The sequence below is a fragment of the Dendrobates tinctorius genome, unplaced genomic scaffold (assembly GCF_039654945.1).
Source record: "Dendrobates tinctorius isolate UK_male_01 unplaced genomic scaffold, ASM3965494v1 ptg000032l, whole genome shotgun sequence".
Lineage (NCBI taxonomy): Eukaryota > Metazoa > Chordata > Amphibia > Anura > Dendrobatidae > Dendrobates > Dendrobates tinctorius.
Genome location: NW_027361700.1, coordinates 32,506,048 through 32,525,494, shown reverse-complemented (window position 1 = coordinate 32,525,494; position 19,447 = coordinate 32,506,048). Strand labels below are relative to the sequence as shown.

Genomic DNA, 19,447 nt, shown 5'->3' with positions numbered 1-19,447 from the left:
ACACCAGTAAGTACTCAGTTATATTATATTTTTTTCAGTTCCCAGCATAGAGCGGTGTATTTCTTTTCTTATCAGATCATAATGGATATTAAACATCAGGTCTAGCTAAAGATGTCTACCCCCATACTGGGGAAAGGGTAAAAATATACAAAATAGTTGATGGAACTTAGGAACTTGCGTGATAATAACAGATGTTGTTAAGGGGAAGTAAATAATTGATAGGTTAGGGTCTTGTATAGTGTTGACTCACAGTGGAGGATTATTTAAAGGGACAGTAATTAGAAGTCACTAATGTGCCTTAACTGTAAAGAAACTATCTAAACGCAAGAGTTAGCACAGTAATATTCTACACCATGGCATCCACAATCCTCATTGTTTTGCACTCTCTGAATTACAATATTAGCCCCAACCTATCAAAGAAAACAGCTAAATGTAAGTTGTTCATTTAGACCTGGCGTATTTGTGCTAAGACGAAAGGTCTACTTGGTCTGTCATTGGAGAATACGTTTTTCCCAGTCCCCTCCTCCATTATATTGCAAGTGCACTGTGGGTGTGAGGATACAGGTGCAGAACCTTGAATCAGTGCAAAATTTCAGACTGACAGAGGGGAAAAGGAGCAAGAAACATAGATGACAATCAAGGAGAAGAGAGTGGCACTGAAAAAGCACAAGAATTTGCAAGTGCATCCACACTCACCAAGGGCACTTGCAGTATAAAGTGCATATGGAGTCAAAGTTTGATTTTCTATACAATGATTCATAAGTAGAGATGAGCGACTTTGCCTTTTTTAGGGTTGAGTCGGGTTTCATGAAACCCGACATTCTCAAAAGTCGAGTCGAACAAAGTCGGCTGTCTATCGGGAAAAGTCTGGGTCCGACTGAAACACAAAACCCAATGCAAGTCAAGGGGAGGAAAGTTGGCAGGGAGTGGAGGACAGTAAACACACCTACAGTGCCCATTTCAATGCCAACAACATCAATTCTTATTACTTAAGCTTGTCAACCTTAATTTACTTATTTGGTTATTTGGCTAAAGTTGTGGGGGGTAGGGCTGGCTCCAGGTTTTTGTGTGCCCCGGGCGAAAAAGTGTCAGTGGGCCCCTTTAACACATACCACAATTCATGATACGGCAGAGAAATATAGGTATAGTACAATGACAAATACATCACTTCTTACATTACATGACTGATATTTATTTTAAATTCTACAATACCTCAAAAACTGGACAGTATATTCCTCCATACAGTATTATGCCCACCACATAGTGCGCCATACAGAATAATGAGCCATATATTTTGTTCCATACAGAATAATTGGTCCCTTATAATGTTCCATACAGTATATGATAAGCTCCACATAATGCTACAGTATATGATGGTCCCCATATAATGTGTCATACAGTATAGGACGGTCCCCATACAGTAGAATGAGCCCCACATATTGCTCCATACAGTATAATGATTCGCATATAAAGCTCCATACAGTATATGATGGGCCACATATATTGCTCCATACAGAGTGGGCTCCATATAATGCTCCATACAGAATATGCCCCATATGTGCTCCATATAATTCTCCATACCCTATATGAAGCCCCATAAATAATGAACCCCATATGATGCTCCAGTAGATGATGGGCCCCATGGATGATGCTCCATTGTATGACAGGTCTATATAATGCTCCATATATAATGGGCCCCATATGATGCTGCAGTATATGATGGGCCCCATGGATAATGCTCCAGTGTATGATGGGCCTATACACTGTGTGCAGAATTATAAGGCAAATGAGTATTTTGATCACATCATCCTTTTTATACATGTTGTCCTACCCCAAACTGTATAGGCTTGAAAGCCAACTGACAATTATGTAAATCAGGTGATTTGCATCTCTGTAATGAGGAGGGGTGTGGTCTAATGACATCAACACCCTATATAAGGTGTGCTTAATTATTAGGTAACTTCCTTTCCTTTGGCAAAATGGGTCAGAAGAGAGATTTGACGGACTCTGAAAAGTCAAAAATTTTGAGATGTCTTGCAGAGGGATGCAGCAGTCTTGAAATTGCCAAACTTTGAAGCGTGATCACTGAACAATCAAGCGTTTCATGGCAAATAGCCAACAGGGCCGCAAGAAGCGTGTTGATAAAAAAAGGCTCAAAATAGCTGCCCATGAATTGAGTAAAATCAAGCGTGAAGCTGCCAAGATGCCATTTGAAACCGATGCATGGTTCATTTTAATGATGGTGAGATCACCTACAATTTTGGTCGACAGCCAGGTCCTTCTTTCTGTCAGGATTGATCTAGCAGCACTGAAGACTCTTTCTGATAGCACACTACCAGCAGGGTAAGCGAGCTCCTGTAAGGCATATTGTGCCAATTCAGGCCAGGTGTCCAGTTTACAGGCCCAGTAGTCAAAGGCGAATGAACTGTGAGGTAGAACATCGATAGGGGAGGAGAGGTAATTTTGAACCATAGTTAACAACTGCTGTCTCCTGTCTGTTGCAATCGATTCAGTATTAACAGTCGTGTGAGCGGTACTCGAGAAATCAGTCCACAACATGGTCATGAAACCCCTGTCTCCAACGCCAGTTCGGCTGTGTGCACCACAAACACCTCTTCAATTTGGCCCAGTACGGATCGTGGTAGAACCTGCACCGCTGCTGTGTGCTGGGAATGCCTTTAACAAACGGTTTAACCAGAGTTGTTTGTTCGCAAATATTAGCTCTAGGTTCTCCTGTGGCATGAGGTTCTGTAATTTGCCTTTATAGCGTGGATCGAGGATGCTGGCCAACCAGTAGTCATCATCCTTCATAATTTTGACAATGCGGGGGTCCCTTTTTAGGATCCACAATACATAATTACACATGTGGGCCAATGTTCCAGGTGTCAATGCTGCACTGCCAGTGGTGGGTGGAGGAGCACTTTCTGGCAAATCCACATCCCTACAGTCTCGCACAAACCCTGTACCTGACCTTGGCAAGCCAACATTTTCTCTTGCTCCCCGAGAAGCATCCTCCTCCCCAAAATAATCATCATCCTCCTCTTCCTCTTCTTCCTCCACCTCTTCCAGGACAGTTCCCTGAGCAGACAATGGTTGACTGTCATCAAGGCTTCCCTCCTCCTCCTCCTCTTCCTCCTCTGCTGCAGACATCTGATCCTTAATGTGCGTCAAAGTTTGCATGAGCAGACGCATAAGTGGGATGCTCATGCTTATGATGGCATCGTCGTCTACCAGCCGCGTGCATTCCTCAAAACACTGAAGGACTTTACAGAGGTCTTTCAGCTTTGACCACTGCACACCCGACAACTCCATGTCAAACCTCAAAATTCCTGCCTGTGTATCCTCCCATAAATGCATTACAGCCTGCCTCTGTTCACACAGCCTCTCAACCATGTGCATGGTGGAGTTCCACCTTGTTGCAATGTCTATGATTAGGAGGTGCTTGGGGAGGTGGAGCGATCGCTGCAGCCTCTGCATACGACTGGAGTCTACGGGCGAGCGACGGATGTGCAAGCAGAGTCTTCGCACCTTATGGAGCAGGGCTGTTAACTCCGGATAATTATTTAGGAAGCACTGCACCACCAGGTTCAAAGTGTGAGCCAGGCAAGGTATGTGTCTGAGTTTTGCAAGGGGTATAGCCGCCACAAAATTACGGCCGTTATCACTGACTACCTTGCCTGGCTCAAGATGTAGACTGCCCAGCCTTGACTCAGTTCCTCGTTGCAAGTATTCGGCCAGTACCTCCACGATGTGTCTGTTACCGCCCAAAGACATCATCTTTAAAACAGCCTGCTGACGCTTACCACTAGCTGTTCGATAGTGGGACACCTCGTGTGCAACACTGGCAGCTGCGGATGGAGTGCTTGTGCGACTGCGCTCTGTCGACGAGCTTTCGCTTCTGGAGGAGGAGGGTAGAACGCCTACAGCCAACTGTTTCCTAAACCATGGGCTAGGCAGCACTGTTCCACCGCCTCTGTCCCCTGTGGACCCAGTATCCACCACATTAACCCAGTGCACAGTGATGGACACGTAAAAGCCCTGGCCATGCCTACTGGCCCATGCATCTGTTGTGTGGTGCACCTTTCCACTCACTGATTGTTTGAGTGCATGGACAATGCAGTCTTTCACATGCAGGTGGAGGGCAGGGATGGCTTTTCTAGAAAAGAAGTGCCGACTGGGTAGGTCATGGCGTGGGGCAGCGTAGGCCATGAGCTCTCAGAACGATTTGCTTTCAACCAAATGGAAGGGCATCATCTCTAATGAGTTCAGTCTGGCAATGTAGGCATTCAAAGCCAGTGTACGCGGATGAGATGATGAGTACTTTCTTGTCCTACTCAGAGTGTCTGCTAGGGTGAGCTGGACTTGAGAGCTGCATATGGGGGAACTAGCGGTGGACATGACGGACTGAGAGGGGGTTGGTGATGGTGATGGTGGTGGTGGTGATGGCCTAGATTCAGTCTTTCGATGCAAAAACATTGTGACTTCCTGACTTCTTTGGCCTTGCGACGACACCTCAACATTTCTTGCTGTTGGTGTGCTTACCAGTGGGCTTACAGTGGGGGAAGCGGTGGAGCGTTGCTGGCTACCTTCAGTCAGAGCAAGTGCACATGTGCTACCTGAGGTTTTATAGTCCGTCCACTCTTGCAAGTGCATGGTGATTAAATGTCTAAGCATGCAACTGGTATTCAAATTTCAGAGATTTTTCCCTCGGCTAAAGGTCCTTCTGCACTTCTTAGAGATAACCTTTGCCTCATCAATAGGATTTTGGTCAAAAAAGTGCCACACTGCTCTCTTCCTACTATGGTATAAATTTTCAGGGCTTGCACGCTGTGCTAATTTGACCATCTGGCCAAGCTGTCCCGCAACTCTTTTTGTTTTTTACCACATTTTTGTACAGCTACGGGCCTGCCAGATAACCGCCGCTGCTGCGATGTTGATGCCAGCTGCGGATCCTTCTCCTCCTCTGAGCTATTTCCAGCGGCACTCTCTTCCCCCAATGGATGCCATTCCGGGTCAACAACTGGGTCATCCATCACCTCCTCTTCAATTTCATCTGCATCTTCCTCTGTGTCACCGTGTAAGGTGGTATAGTATGCGGGAAGGGGCAACTGAGTTTAATCAGGGTCAGATTCTGGCTGAGTAGACTGCAAGGGCAAGGTAGTGTTCTGGGTCAATGTACCAGCAGAATCATCTAGCAGTGGCTGTGCATCAGTGCACTCCATGTCAGATTCATCTTGGACTGGGGAATTCAGGATTTGACTTGATAACCCAGGCATGGTATGTGAAAAGAGCTCCATGGAGTAATCTGAAGTGTGGCCTGCCACATCCTTCACTTTCGGTGGGGGTGAAGGACACAATGAAAGGTGTTGTTCCTGACCAGAAGCCTGCACTGACGACTCAGTGCTTGCATTTTTTGAAACTTCAGAAGAGGAGGCGATAGAGCTGGAGAATGTTTCGGCAATGTAAGCCAAAACCTGTTCCTGATTCTCCGGCTTTAAAAGCGGTTTACCTACTCCTAGAAAAGGGAGCCTTCCAGGCCTTCTTGAGCCAGATGATGATGCAGGCTCAACACCTGCTGCCTTAGGTGCTATTGTGCTTTTGGCACTACCAGCAGATGCACCACCATCAGTACCAGCTGGCTCCCCTGCCCACGTCCACGGCCTCTTCCACCATACTTCCTCATGTTTGGGAAAATGTACCAAAAATACCAGCAGATATATGGTACTGTATAAGAAGCGTACAGCTGTATACGGTGAAGGGGAAAATTGTAAATCTCCGTATATATTTCAGGAGTCACACACAGATGCTGTCAGGCTCCGTATGTATTAGACAAGTATATAAAAAGCTGAAAAAGGGTACTGTATCAGAAGATACCAGGTGTAAATAGTGTTGGTGTAATTTTAAATCTCCGTATATATTTCAGGAGTAACACACAGACGCTTACAGGCTCAGTATGGATTAGCAAGAATATAAAAAGCTGAAAAAGGGTACTGTATCAGAAGATACCAGGTGTATATAGTGTTGGGGTAATTTTAAATCTCCGTATATATTTCTGGAGTAACACACAGACGCTCTCAGGCTCAGTATGGATTAGACAAGAATATAAAAAGCTGAAAAAGGGTACTGTATAATAATAATAATCTTTATTTTTATATAGCGCTAACATATTCCGCAGCGCTTTACAGTTTGCACACATTATCATCACTGCTAGCAGGCAGCCTATTAATCAGCTCTGCTGCTGCACAAAAGAAAATCCGACTTTGGCAAAAGTCGGCGATTTTTTAATCTGACTGACCTTCTCAACTCTATTCATTAGACATAAAAATTATCATTTTGACCTTTGTACAAAGACCTATAGAAAAATAGCACTGGTTACTTAAAGGGCTTATCTGGTTACTTAAAGGGGTTATCTGGGATTTTTTTTACAATGTGACTAAGAACTAAGAGGCAGGTAGTGGCTAACGGTCTGCCTGTTGTGACCAGCTCTGATCTCTGCCAGCATAGAGCGGTCACAGACAGCTCCTGCCAGCCATTCAGAAGCTTTCTCTAACATCACATCAGCAGAGAAGCTACTTCTTTTCCACTCTGCTCTGTTGACAGGACATCTCTGCCGACATCAATGCTGATAGGCAGTGAGGAACCAGCTGTCAAACTGCAGGAAGCTGGATGTCAATTAGCACGACTCCATCAATTATGCCCAGTCGACAAAGCAGCACGGGAGAAGAATAACTGCTCTGTTGATATGGAGTAGCTGAATCACCGAGTGGTCCATGAGTGATCTGAGCCGCAGCCGAGTACAACAGGCAGGTAGTTAGCAAATACCTGCCTGGTAGTTTTTGGATACATAGTAAAAAAAATCCTGGATAACATGTTTAACTAAACGTTGCATCCTGCTGACAGGTTGAATTTAAAATAAAAAATGCTATTAGGCCTCTTTCACACATCAGGTTTTCTGCTTCAGGCGCGATCCGGCGCTTTTGACTAAAACCGGATCCGTCGAAATGCAATGCCGGATCCGGTTTCCCCCCCCATTGACTTGCATTAGAGCCGGATCGAGCCGGATGGCCATGCGTTTCATCCGATTTTCGCCGGATCCGGCAATGTGACGCGATCCGGTGTCTGGAAAAAACGGTGACTGTAACGTTTTTTGTATCCGTCGAAAAAGCCGGACACGCCGGATCCGGCGTGTCCGGCTTTTTCATGCAATGAAAGCCTATGAGCGCCGCAATGCGCCGGATCCGGTTTCTTTGGTCTGAGCATGCTCAGTAGCTCTGCCCACAGGACATATATAAAAGCAAGACAATGGGACCCTCAGCCACACCCAACATGCCACCCAAGCCAAGAACCAGGAGCAGGAGAAGGCAGCAGACATCTGCAGCAGCAGCACCATCAGCAGCACCACCCCAAATGGAGCAGCATGCTGAACAACGGGAGGGGAGTCCAGCAGCAGATGAGAGACGGTAATTATCAAATCCCCCATTCCTCCAAACTAGGGCTATGGAATATCAAGATATTCATTGGCCCTTTGTTTCTCTTTATTCAACAGCCGCCCAATAGATGCAGCAGCAGCAGCAGCAATGGCAGCAGCAGAAACACCACCCACAGCCATGGAGTCTGGCCATGAGGAAGACAGCACATCTTCTGGGAGCCCTCCCTCGCATCGTCAGCGTTTGACGGTAAGTTTTTATTTCCAAAATCCATCATCTCTGTAATATATGTGTATTCATTGCCTTTTATTTCAAAACAGGAATCACAAGATGAAGAGGAGCTCCCAGAAGAAGAAGGAAGGGGTGGACAGACACTTGGAGTGGGCTCACAATTGGTAAGTTTTTTGCATCAAACGCAGAAACACAACATCACACTACACACAACACATAGAAAACAATGTTCTGCAGACCACACACAGCAAACAAATGCCTACATCCAAAGACATAACATTTTTTGTTTTCTTCTCTAGTCTTCTCAATCTGGTGCTCGGCCAAGAGGTCCTCACAGTGCCTCCCAGGGTCGTCGGCGACAGCAACGCGGTGGTCACCAGCGTGTAAGTATAAATATTTTTGCTTTGTGTTTTTTGCACTTTTTATTTCATTTCTTTTGTGGAGGCTAATTATGTTATTTTTGTCTTTTTCTTTAACAGCCTTCACAGCGTGCTCCCGACTCTGACGGTGAGGATGGAGGGATTGATGTGGACCGCCTCATCGATCTCGTCAGAGAAAGGGAGCCGCTCTGGAATATGGCTGACCAACGCCACGCTGACCTGATCGTTACCCGACGACTCTGGGAGGAAATCTGTTCGCTCCTTGTGGACCGCTGGGAGGACCTCGAAGCTCGGGCCCAGATTAAAGAGCGTAAGTATATACAGTACCGGTTGCTTGATTTAAACCAGTGTTTCCCGAACTCCAGTCCTCGTGGTCCCCACGGATCATGTGTTCAGGATTTCTATTTACTTTGGAAATCCTGAAAACATGACCCCTGTGGACCATGAGGACTGGAGTTTGGGAAACACTGATGTTGTATACTAACCACTTTGTCCTTTCTCGTTTCAGGGGAGAGAATTGTGAAGCGGTGGCGGTCTGTGAGGGATCGTTTCAAGAAGGAGTTCAATAAAGAGATGCGGGCCCCGAGTGGATCTGGAGGACGCAGGAGCAAGTACAAGTACGCACGAGCCCTGTCGTTCCTCCGGGAGACAATGCTCACCAGAAGGTAAATATTACACACCACATGTGACAAAAAAATGTTTAGATGTAACTTTTTTTTTCAGCCAGGGCCATACCATGTCACTATTTTAATTGTTTTTTTTTCTCTTTATTCCACAGCACGGTGAGCAGCACTCGGGAGCCTGCACGATTGGACCCTTCTGAGGCGATCCCTGAGGAGACCGGCACCGAGGGACACTTCGACCGCCCCGGTACATCTTCACCTTCCCAGCCTTCCCACACATTCGACCCATCTGTCCCATCCACCAGCACAGGAGCATCGTGGCCGCCTACATTACATGAAGCTGCTGGTGAGGAGATCGCTTTCCCTTTACCCCACCCTTCTGCCCCTGCCACCTCTAGTACACCTGCGGGTACTGGGCGGCAGCGGCAGAGGGGTCAGGAAAAGACTTATGCGCCAGAGTTCTTGCATCTGAATGCATCTTTCCAGAACTGTCTAAAAGTCTTGTCAGAGCAAATCTCCGCAGGCTATCAGCAGATCAACTCCAGCATTCTGGAGGTGAAGACACTTCTGCAAACCATGCATTCAGAAGCAAGATCTTCGCCAAACCACACCTTTTTCAGGTCTGTTGTGGAGCGCATGGAAACGCTCTCTCCTGCCCAGCAGATGCATGTAATGCATTCATGCCACGCTGCTCTCCAGCAAGTTACCTCCCAACCTCCTCCTCCCACCACAGTAGTTCCTCCACCTGCACCCCCTCCAGCCACTTTCCATCCTCCCCCTCCTATTACATCTACACCCCCTCCAGCCACTTTCCATCCTCCCCCTCCTATTACATCTACACCCCCTCCAGCCACTTTCCATCCTCCACCTCCCCAGCACCATCCACCTCCCCAGCACCTTCCACCTCCCCAGCACCAGCAACCTCCCCAGCACCAGCAACCTCCCCAGTACCAGCAACCTCCCCAGTACCAGCAACCTCCCCAGTACCAGCAACCTCACCAGTACCTGCAAACTCCCCAGTACCAGCAACCTCCCCAGTACCAGACATCTCCCCACTTCCAGCAACCTGCCCCGTACCAGACATCTCCCCACTTCCAGCAACCTGCCCCGTACCAGACATCTCCCCACTTCCAGCAACCTGCCCCGTACCAGACATCTCCCCACTTCCAGCAACCTGCCCCGTACCAAACTCCTTCCCCATACAACTTGCCATCAACATCATCTGCTCCTACAGTCCCTGCCCAACCCTCCACTCCACCACCCACCACCTCTTCTGCTTCCCACATGTCCACCCATTCTGTAGTTTTTTCCACACCTTCACCTCTAACTGTTCCTTCCCCACCACGATCCCAGTCCTCTCTCCACACTCCCAGTGTCGAAGTGTCCCGCAGCCCCTACAGCAGTATTTCCACCACACACTACACAGATTTATAATGTGTGTATTTAAATAAAAATGACCAGTTTTATGGTTTCAAAGCTTTATTAAACAAGTTTATTAAAATTTTAAAAAAGTTTACTAAAAAAAAATTTTTCAATAAAAGTTAAATTATTTTACACTGGTTGTCTGTCATTTCTTTCTGCGGTGAAAAAGGTTAAATACAGGGTATTTAAAAGGTGAAATGGTATTCAAAACTAGGTATATAACTGTGGGTAAATTTTAGCTTTTTGCCACAGTTGTGTTCCTGGTTGTGTTTGACGCAAAGTATTTCACCTAAAAAGTTGTGTTTATTGTTGGTGATTTCATAACAATGTACACAACTTTTGTTAAAAGGTGAAATACTTTGCATAAAACACAACCAGGTACACACCTGTGGCCTAAAGCTAAAAATAGAGACCATGACAAGATAGCCAACTTTGGTTGGCAAAGGTATATACTGTTGGTACAGAAGGTACACAAGTTTGGTTGGGCACAAATCTTTCACACTCTGTCATCCTGCCAGTGTACTCTGCCTTGAGGTGACATAAAGTATAGTGCAAAATTGTCCCTCATTACTGAAACTGTCACAGAACTTCTAGTGGTAATGTCATGGTAATCTTGCAAGGTGGTTTCTTCAGAGGTGTCCTCAATGGAAATGGGTTCCTTGCAGATAACAAAATTGTGGAGTACCACGCACGCTTTGATCACCTCGTCCACAGTTTCTGTCTTGAGGTTGATCGCAGTCAATAGGACCCGCCATTTGGCTGTCAGAATACCAAAGGTACATTCAACCATTCTTCTTGCTCTTGTGAGGCGGTAATTAAAAATGCGTTTTGGTCTTGTCAATCCTCTGCTAGAGTACGGTTTCAAAAGGTGTTCTGACAGCTGGAAGGCTTCATCCCCTACACAGACAAATGGCATAGGTGGACCAGATGTTTGTCTAGGTGGTGGGAACTGGAAGGTGTTTCCATACAGTTTACGCCCCATGGCAGACAGTTTGAAAACTTGAGAGTCATTGGAGCGGCCATAGGCCCCAATATCAATCGCAATAAATTTGTATTCCGCGTCAGCGATGGCCATGAGGACAATTGAAAAATATTTCTTGTAATTGAAATATTCCGATCCCGATCCAGCTGGCTTTACAATGCGGATATGTTTCCCGTCCACAGCGCCCAAGCAGTTGGGAAACTGACATATCTGTTGAAACTTGTCAGCAATTTCAATCCACCTCTCTGTTGTGGGCTCTGGTAAAAACTCTTCAGCTAAGGAGTCCCACAGTGCACGGCATGTGTACTTCACTATTCCAGATATGGTGGAAATCCCGAGTCTGTACTGGAAATGCAGTGACGAAAGGGATTCTCCAGTTGCAAGAAATCTGTGGGGAATTAAAAAACAATAAATTAGTTTTAAATCACAGCATTACATACCAAAACTGAGCTATAACACTTGGAGATACAAACTACCACCAACAAGATTGCAGTGAAAGTGTGCTCTGATGCGATCACATCCAATAAATGTGGCTTACCTTAAAGTCACCATCAGACGCTCTGTGGGTGAAACAGAGAAGCGGCAATAGGTGTCCGCTTTTCTTATGAGGTGTGCAATGCGCTCCACCAAGTAATCAAAATTCTCCATTTTCATCCTAACATATCCAAAAAATTTATCCGGGTTTCGTCGAAGGTCCATGCAGAGTGTAGAATAGACCCCACGCGTCATTCTCTTGGCTGTGATGGGGTGGATCCACAAACGTCGTCTACGATGCCTGATGCGCTGCTGTCTTGCTCTCTCCTTCTCCAGAACAATCACCCTCAAACGATTCGCCTCCGCTATAAAATCCGCCAAATTCTTCAAAATATTTCCAATGACAACATCCATCTTCGCCAGTAACTTGCTCTTCTCTCCAACCTGCACTTTCTCCTCTACAACCTGTCAAAGAAGGGCTGTAGGAACATGCTATATATAGTTTTCCAGTAGCCAATCCCGTTCGGAAGGCCACAAGGGTCAATTTTAAAAACCGGATCCGGCGTAATCCGTCAAAAAACGGATAGAAAAACGGATGAACCGGATGAGACGGATCCGGTTTTGTCTGTCAAGAAAAAGACGGATCCGGCAGAAAACCGGATCCGTCACATCCGGTTTTACTAAACATTTGCCGGATCCGGCGTTCCGGCACGACGCCGGATCGCGCCTGACGCCGAAAACCTGAAGTGTGAAAGTAGCCTTAGAATTAGAATTTCTAGTGTGAAGTTCAAGTATTATTACCAATCAAATGTTATCCATAAAAGGATTTTTTATGCTTGTGGGAAGGGAAAGCTAGGCCAGTTGATCAGATCCCATAATAAAGCTAATTTAGCATAAAATGACAAAAAATGGTAATGCTGGCTATCATAGAAAAGTGTCAGAACCCACAGAAAATAACAGCTTGGTTTATTTGGGGCTGTATATTTGAAGACCCATCAGAGGGCCTACACTGGCCCATGAAACAAAGAAGAAGGTTTCTTCCTTTGATGAATCATATTTTCTTTATCATCCTGGGGTTGTTTAGATGCATGTACTTCATTTACCTGGGAAAGAAATGTCACCATGATGCCCAATGAGAAGAAGACAAACCAGCAGTAGTATAAAGTTTGGGGCAAAGCTCTTCTGGGAAACTTTGGGATCTGACTCTAATTTGGATGTTGCATTGACATCTAGCTCAACATTTCATCTTTGTAAAGAAAAAATTGTCATCCTTTAAATTGTTCCTACGAAATTCTATTTAAAGACAGTTGAACTGATCATGAGAATAATCTTTTAAGCATATGTTTTTCAAACGGTTTGATATAAATGTCACGATTGCATTTTAAGTTATTTTTTATGAAAAAACATCATGACAAATATGAAAAATTTGATGGTATTAAAAATACCACAATGATGATAACAAATACTCCAAATGCTAAGAAATACTGTATTTAATAAACGTAAAGCACCAAGTAATTGATTATAGGCTATAATCACCATGCTATATTATATTATAATGATCACAGAAATAATATTAAAAAAATGAATCACCTGATTTGATCCAAGAACAAGTTCAAAATATAATCTGGCCCAGACACCAATGTGCTCAGGAAACAAGGCAAAAACAACATAATGAATTCCAAACAAAGGGATCAGCAGAAGAGTAGATTTAGCCAGTCTCCTATGAAAGAAAAAAAGCCAAAATATAAAAATGTGATTTATCATCATTATTTTGAAAATAGAAGCTGACACAAAGAAAAAAAATACCATAATACTAAGGGCTATTGTATCCTACAAACATCCCTCTAACCCTTGTAGTTTGCAGAGCTTCTCTTAGGCCTGCTGATATACAATGCCTTGAGGGGTCACTTGCCCCATTTCATTACAGCATTGCCAAAGGTGTCTTCAGATGATCTCTCTAAGTGCTACTAATTTATTGAGATTGATCATGAAGACCCTTTCATACTTGGTCTTGACCACCATCTCTTGAGTTTGGCCCAAAAAAATCCTTACTAATTTAAATGAATACCATTGAGATTATGTCAATACCTCTTTTGAATCATAGAATCGTAGAGTTGGAAGGGACCTCCTGGGCCATCTGGTCCAACCCCCTGCTCAAAGCAGGATTCGCTAAATCATCCCAGTCAGATGCCTGTCCAGCCTCTGTTTGAAGACTTCCATTGAAGGAGAACTCACCACTTCTCGTGGCAGCCTGTTCCACTCATTGATCACTCTAACTGTCAAAAAGTTTTTTCTAATATCTAATCTGTGTCTCCTCCCATTCAGTTTCATCCCATTGCTTCTAGTCTTTCCTTGTGCAAATGAGAATAAAGTTGTTCCTTCTACAATGTGACAGCCCTTTAGATATTTGTAGACAGCTATTAAGTCTCCTCTCAGTCTTCTCTTTTGCAAACTAAACATTCCCAAATCCTGCAACCTTTCCTCATAAGACAGGGTTTGCAGACCGGTCACCATTCTGGTCGCTCTTTTCTGAACTTGCTCCAGTTTGTTGACGTCTTTTTTAAAATGTGGTGCCCAAAACTGGACACAATATTCCAGATGAGGTCTGACCAAAGAGGAGTAGAGGGAAATAATGACTTCACGTGATCTAGACTGTATGCTTCTGTTAATACATCCTAGAATTGCATTTGCCTTTTTTGCTGCTGCATCACACTGTTGACTCATATTCAGTCTGTGATCTATTAGTATACCCAAGTCTTTTTCACATGTGCTGTCACTTAGCCCTATTCCTCCCATTCTATATATGCTTTTTTCATTTTTATTGCCCAGATGTAGTACTTTGCATTTCTCCCTGTTAAAAACCATTCTGTTAGTTGCTGCCCACTTCTTCAGTTTATTTAAATCTTTTTGAATCCTCTGTCTCTCTTCTCTAGTATTAGCTATCCTTAAACTTTAAATATAAATTTACCATAATGATGAAGGATAATAATAATGAAATTAGTTCACCATTGCCCAAGAATAAGTTTCTTCATTCACATGGGCATGAGTGTGTAGTTAAACATTTTCACACCTTACGGATCTTTACTAGTGTAATCTTCTGTCAAGTCTAAACCACTTAGAAAATGGGCAACTTCCTTAAGACTTGCAAAGTGGATAACCCCTTACCCCTGAGGCTGCCTCCCCATGTTTAGTTTGCTTATGTAGACAAACGATTCTTGTCTATTAGAAGCATCTTTTTAGAATATAAGCTAACAAGGATACAATACCAATCTACTTTTCACAAGGCTCATGTGACCTTGTCTTTTTGCAAGATTTTGAAGGGTGTCTGTGAAAAAATTGGCCTACTGATCCAGTAGAGCATTAGAGAGGTCAGACACTCATGGTGGATAAGAGGGTCAGGCTAGCAAACTCTGTTCTTGTTTCATATTTTTATGATTAAAAGAAGGCACAAATTTATCAAGATCAACCTTTAACCTAACAAGATGATCCAGAAGATGGCAAAAACCCCATGACACAGATGCTAATTACCCCTATTTGGGGGAACAAGTATTCCTGACTCTAAATATGGCAATCAGAATAGATTCTCGGATTCACATCCCATCCCCAAAATCTAGTACCTATAACTTATAATATAATATATTTTTCTAGAAAGTCATCCAGACCCTCCTTAAACTTTTTTTAGTGAATTGACCATCACATTTTGAGAGAGTTCTATATTCTAACTGATCATACATTAAAGAGTTGCCATCTGTGATGTTGATTAAACCTTCTTGCTCTAGACATGGAAGATGCCACATTTGTCATTGTTGCAAGGCTTGCTGTCAAAAGATCGTTAGAAATATCTCTGTACTTAACAATCATACATCTGTACATTGCAGTAAGATCACCTTTAAGTCTTCAATTTTCCAAACTGGACTACCTCAAGTTTGGTAACCTATCTTGGTACTGTAGTTCTCGCATTTCCTTAATATCATAAATTTCTCTTCTCTGGACCCAATCCAGCTCAGCTTTGTCCTTCTTATAAACTGGAGCCCAAAATTGTTCACAGTACTTTAAGTGTGGCTACACAGGTGAACTGAATAGAGCATCTTATCATGAACATCTATGCCTCTTTTAATGCCTGCTATGATTTTTTTTGCTTCTGTACTGATCACTAAATGTGAGTTTGTTATCTACCAATTCATCCGAATTTTTTTTAGTGACAGTTTTAAAATGTTTTACTATTTAGTATATAATATTGTTATATTTTGCATTATATTTCGTATATAGTGTACATTTTGTTTACATGGTTCAAATGCATAACCTTAAAGGGAACCTGTCACTTCGTTTTTCAGTTATAAGCTGCGGCCACTCCCTTTCAGGGCTTATCTACAGCATTCTAAAATGCTGTAGATAAGCCCCCCGATCTAACCTGAAAGATAAGAAAAAGAAGTTTTATTATATTCATCCGGGGGCGGTCCAGTCCGATGGGCATCGCAGGTCCTGGGTCCAGCGCCTCCCACCTTCATGCAATGTCGTCATCTTCCTTGCTTTGTGTCGTGGCTCCTGCGCAGGCGTAATGATCTGCCCTGTTGAGGGCCGAGCCAAGTACTGCAGAGCACATGTGTCGGGCCTCTCTGATCTTTCCCAGCGCCTGTCCACAGGCGTGACAGGTTCACTTTAAAGCATGTTAAACTTCAACTATCATTTAACAGCCCAAGCCTCCAGTTTCCGAAATTAATTTGCAGTATTAAAATATTTTTCTGTCTTGATAACTTTGCACAGCTTAGTATTATCTGCAAATATTGAAATTCTACTCTGTATGCACTCTACATGTTCATTAAAAAAAATATGTTAAAAACGAGAGTGTTAGGCTTCAATAATGAGATGGATTCGCAAAGCTACAGGTTAGTGTGGACACATCAACCATCATCCCATGGCATTGGCAAAACATGCTGAAAGGTAAGAAACTGGACAATAGGCTAGACTGCACATAAACAAGGAAGGCAGAACACACCAGAAGCCACAGAGCCAGGAGGGCAGATGAAGATGAAAATGGCAGCTCTGAATCAGCACTCAAATGTAGGCATCAGAATTCACAGCAGATTGCAGCATAATGTGGACAGACTTTATTTCTTTATCCAGTCCGGGGTTTGTTTCTGATTGTTCTATCCCGGGATGGTCATGCGGGGGTTAATCTTCCCTGCCTCATTTTGGTATCTGTCTGGCTATTTCAGTCCGCTGTTACCTGCAAGCAGTGTCAGTTATAGTTACTGTCTCTGGCTTGAGCAGCTGACCCCGTTATACCCTGATTTGTCCTCTGCCCGTTTACCTAGGTTCCGTTCCTGTTTTCCCCTGTGACTTCGCTCGTCGTAGTATTCACTCGCTGTATTGAGACCTCTTGGTATTTGACTTGGCTTTTCCTCTGACCTGTTTGACTGTCTTCCATCTCTGGCTTTCCTGCTCTTGACCGACTCTGACTTTTGGCTTGTTTCTGACCACGTGTATTGCTGTGACCTCTGGTACTTCGTTCCCTCTATGTTGCTGACCCAGCTTTTCTGACTACTCTTCTGCCACCTAGTGGCTCCTGCCTGCTGCTCTGTGGTTTCACTGTGAGTGTACCTATTTTCTTTCATTCGCACCCCCTGGTGGAGGTTGTGTGCTACTGTGCTGCAGCTGGTATTACATTTTAATAACAATTTGTAATGCATACAGCAAAATTATGGATTAACCAGTAGCTCTTGTGGAAAAGTAAGTGCCAGTTGTAGAAGTAATTTCTTCCGTAAAATGGAAGAGATTCTCAGGAACCTTCACACAGTCTAGAATTTGCTTAAAGGGAATCTGTCATCCCTTTTTTCGAATATGAGCTGCCGGCACCGACATCAGGGGCTTATCTACAGCATTCTGTAAAGCTATAGATAAGCCCTCTGTGTAACCTAAAAGATAAGAAAAAAAGAGTTAGATTATACTCACCCCGGCCTCTGTTCCGGTCCGATGGGTGTCGCCATCTGGTCCGGCGCCTCCCATCTTCATATGATGTCGTCCTCTTCTTTCCTTCCTGTCGTGGCTCATGTGCAGATGCACTGTTCTGCTCTATTGAGTGCAGAGCAGAGTCCTGAAGTGCGCAGGTGGCGGGAGAGGTCCAGCGCCTGCGCACTGCAGTATTCTGCTCTGCCCTCAACATAGTCAGGTTCCTGCGTCTGCTCTGCAGGAATCCAGACCCTTACATTCTGCAGTCTCTTGCTCTTTATCTACCGCAGAGGAGATTGCCTTGCAGCAAATCTCTCCAGGGGCTAAGTCCCTCTGTCCTCCTACTGAGCATGCTCATGAGACGGTTTCTCATTGGAGATTGGGAGTCATGTGCTCAGGTCCTGCTCCAGATCTCATTGGTCCATCTCGGAGATCTGGAAGCTTCCGGAAGGTCCCGACTGCTATAAAAAGCACGCATGGCCGTTCCGCCAGGCGCTAGTATAGACTATACTGCTATGTGTGAATGGTGACGGATGTATGATTCTGGTGACTGACTTATTATGAAACCCCTTCCCTCTGATATTACGCATGTGGTTAGGAAACTAGTTCAGTAGTCTGCACAAGTCTGTGGCAAGCCTTAGGCCACTGTGCACACCGCACCTCTGCGCTAGCGTCTGACATAGCGCCTGCTTTGTAGCTGTGTCGTCCAGCGGCAGTTTCCTGCGCCGCGCTGCAGTTGCAGCCCTTCTTGGCGTTCGCAGTAGCGACGCCGAACACACGGTAGGTCTAGACGGACGCAGCCCCTCTGTCTTAGTTTCTGCTCCTGTGACCTTATACCGTGTGTGCATTTACCTGAGGCCTGTGACTCTAACAGGCTCAGCCTTTTTGTATGTTTTTGTTGCGGCGCCTCTGTGTGTGAACAGAGCCCGCTCTGCGCACTTCGAGTTAAGTTGAACCTGTGCGCATTACATCACCATACTGCTAGTCCTTCCATTACTCAGCACCGGTTGTAACACCTACTGCACGGTGGACCCCGAGCGGTGAACGCACTTTATTATTTTTATTTAGTGCGTTCCGCCATTCCTTACACACACCTATGGGATGGAGGATGTGTGATGGGTATAAGGGCACTGGGCTGTGGGATGGAGGATGTGTGATGGGTATATGGGCACTGAACTATAGGATGGAGGAAGTGTGATTGGTATATGGGCACTGTTCTATGGGATGGAGGATAATCATTATAATTTGTTAGATCTAACCACAATTAGTTACTATGCTCAGGCAACGCCAGGCTCTTCAGCTAGTAATACATAAATACATACAGTGAAGGAAATAATTATTTGATCCCTTGCTTATTTTGTAAGTTTGCCCACTGACAAAGACATGAACAGTCTATAATTTTAAGGGTAGGTTAATTTTAATATTGAGCAGTAGAATATCAAAAATAAAATCCAGAAAATCACATTGTATAAATTATATAAATTTATTTGCATTTTGATCCCTCTGGCAAACAAGACTTAATACTTGATGGCAAAACCTTTTGGGGGCAAGCATAGCAGTCAGATGTTTTTTGTATAGTTGATGATGAGGTTTGCACACATCAGGAGGAATTTTGGTCCACTCCTCTGTGCAGATCATCTCTAAATCATTAAGATTTTGAGGCTGTTGCTTGGCAACTCGGAGCTTCAACTCCCTCCATAAGTTTTCCATGGGATTAAGGTCTGGAGACTGGTTAGGCCACTCCATGACCTTAATGTACTTAAATAATTATTTCCTTCACTGTATCATAAGAATAAATCATCCACCAGGCTGAGACAAAATATCACTAAATGTCACAGGGGTCGGACCACAGTACCATGGAGAGTCATGGAGGTAATGTTCACGTGTTCCAAGTGCCATGCTACTCACACAGCACTCACAACTCTATTCCTTTCTTTGTCAGGACACCAAACTGAGTCC

General features: G+C 44.3%; 1 protein-coding gene across 1 annotated transcript in view; it reads right to left on the bottom strand.

The window, feature by feature from the left end:
* The window catches only part of LOC141086566 (vasoactive intestinal polypeptide receptor 1-like), a 422,518-nt gene that overhangs the window by 19,148 nt on the left and 383,923 nt on the right, over nucleotides 1–19,447 (bottom strand). The window contains exon 11 of the mRNA XM_073572713.1: nucleotides 13,130–13,259. Within this exon, the coding sequence (XP_073428814.1) occupies nucleotides 13,130–13,259 (130 nt within the window). The remainder of the gene's footprint in view (nucleotides 1–13,129; nucleotides 13,260–19,447) is intronic.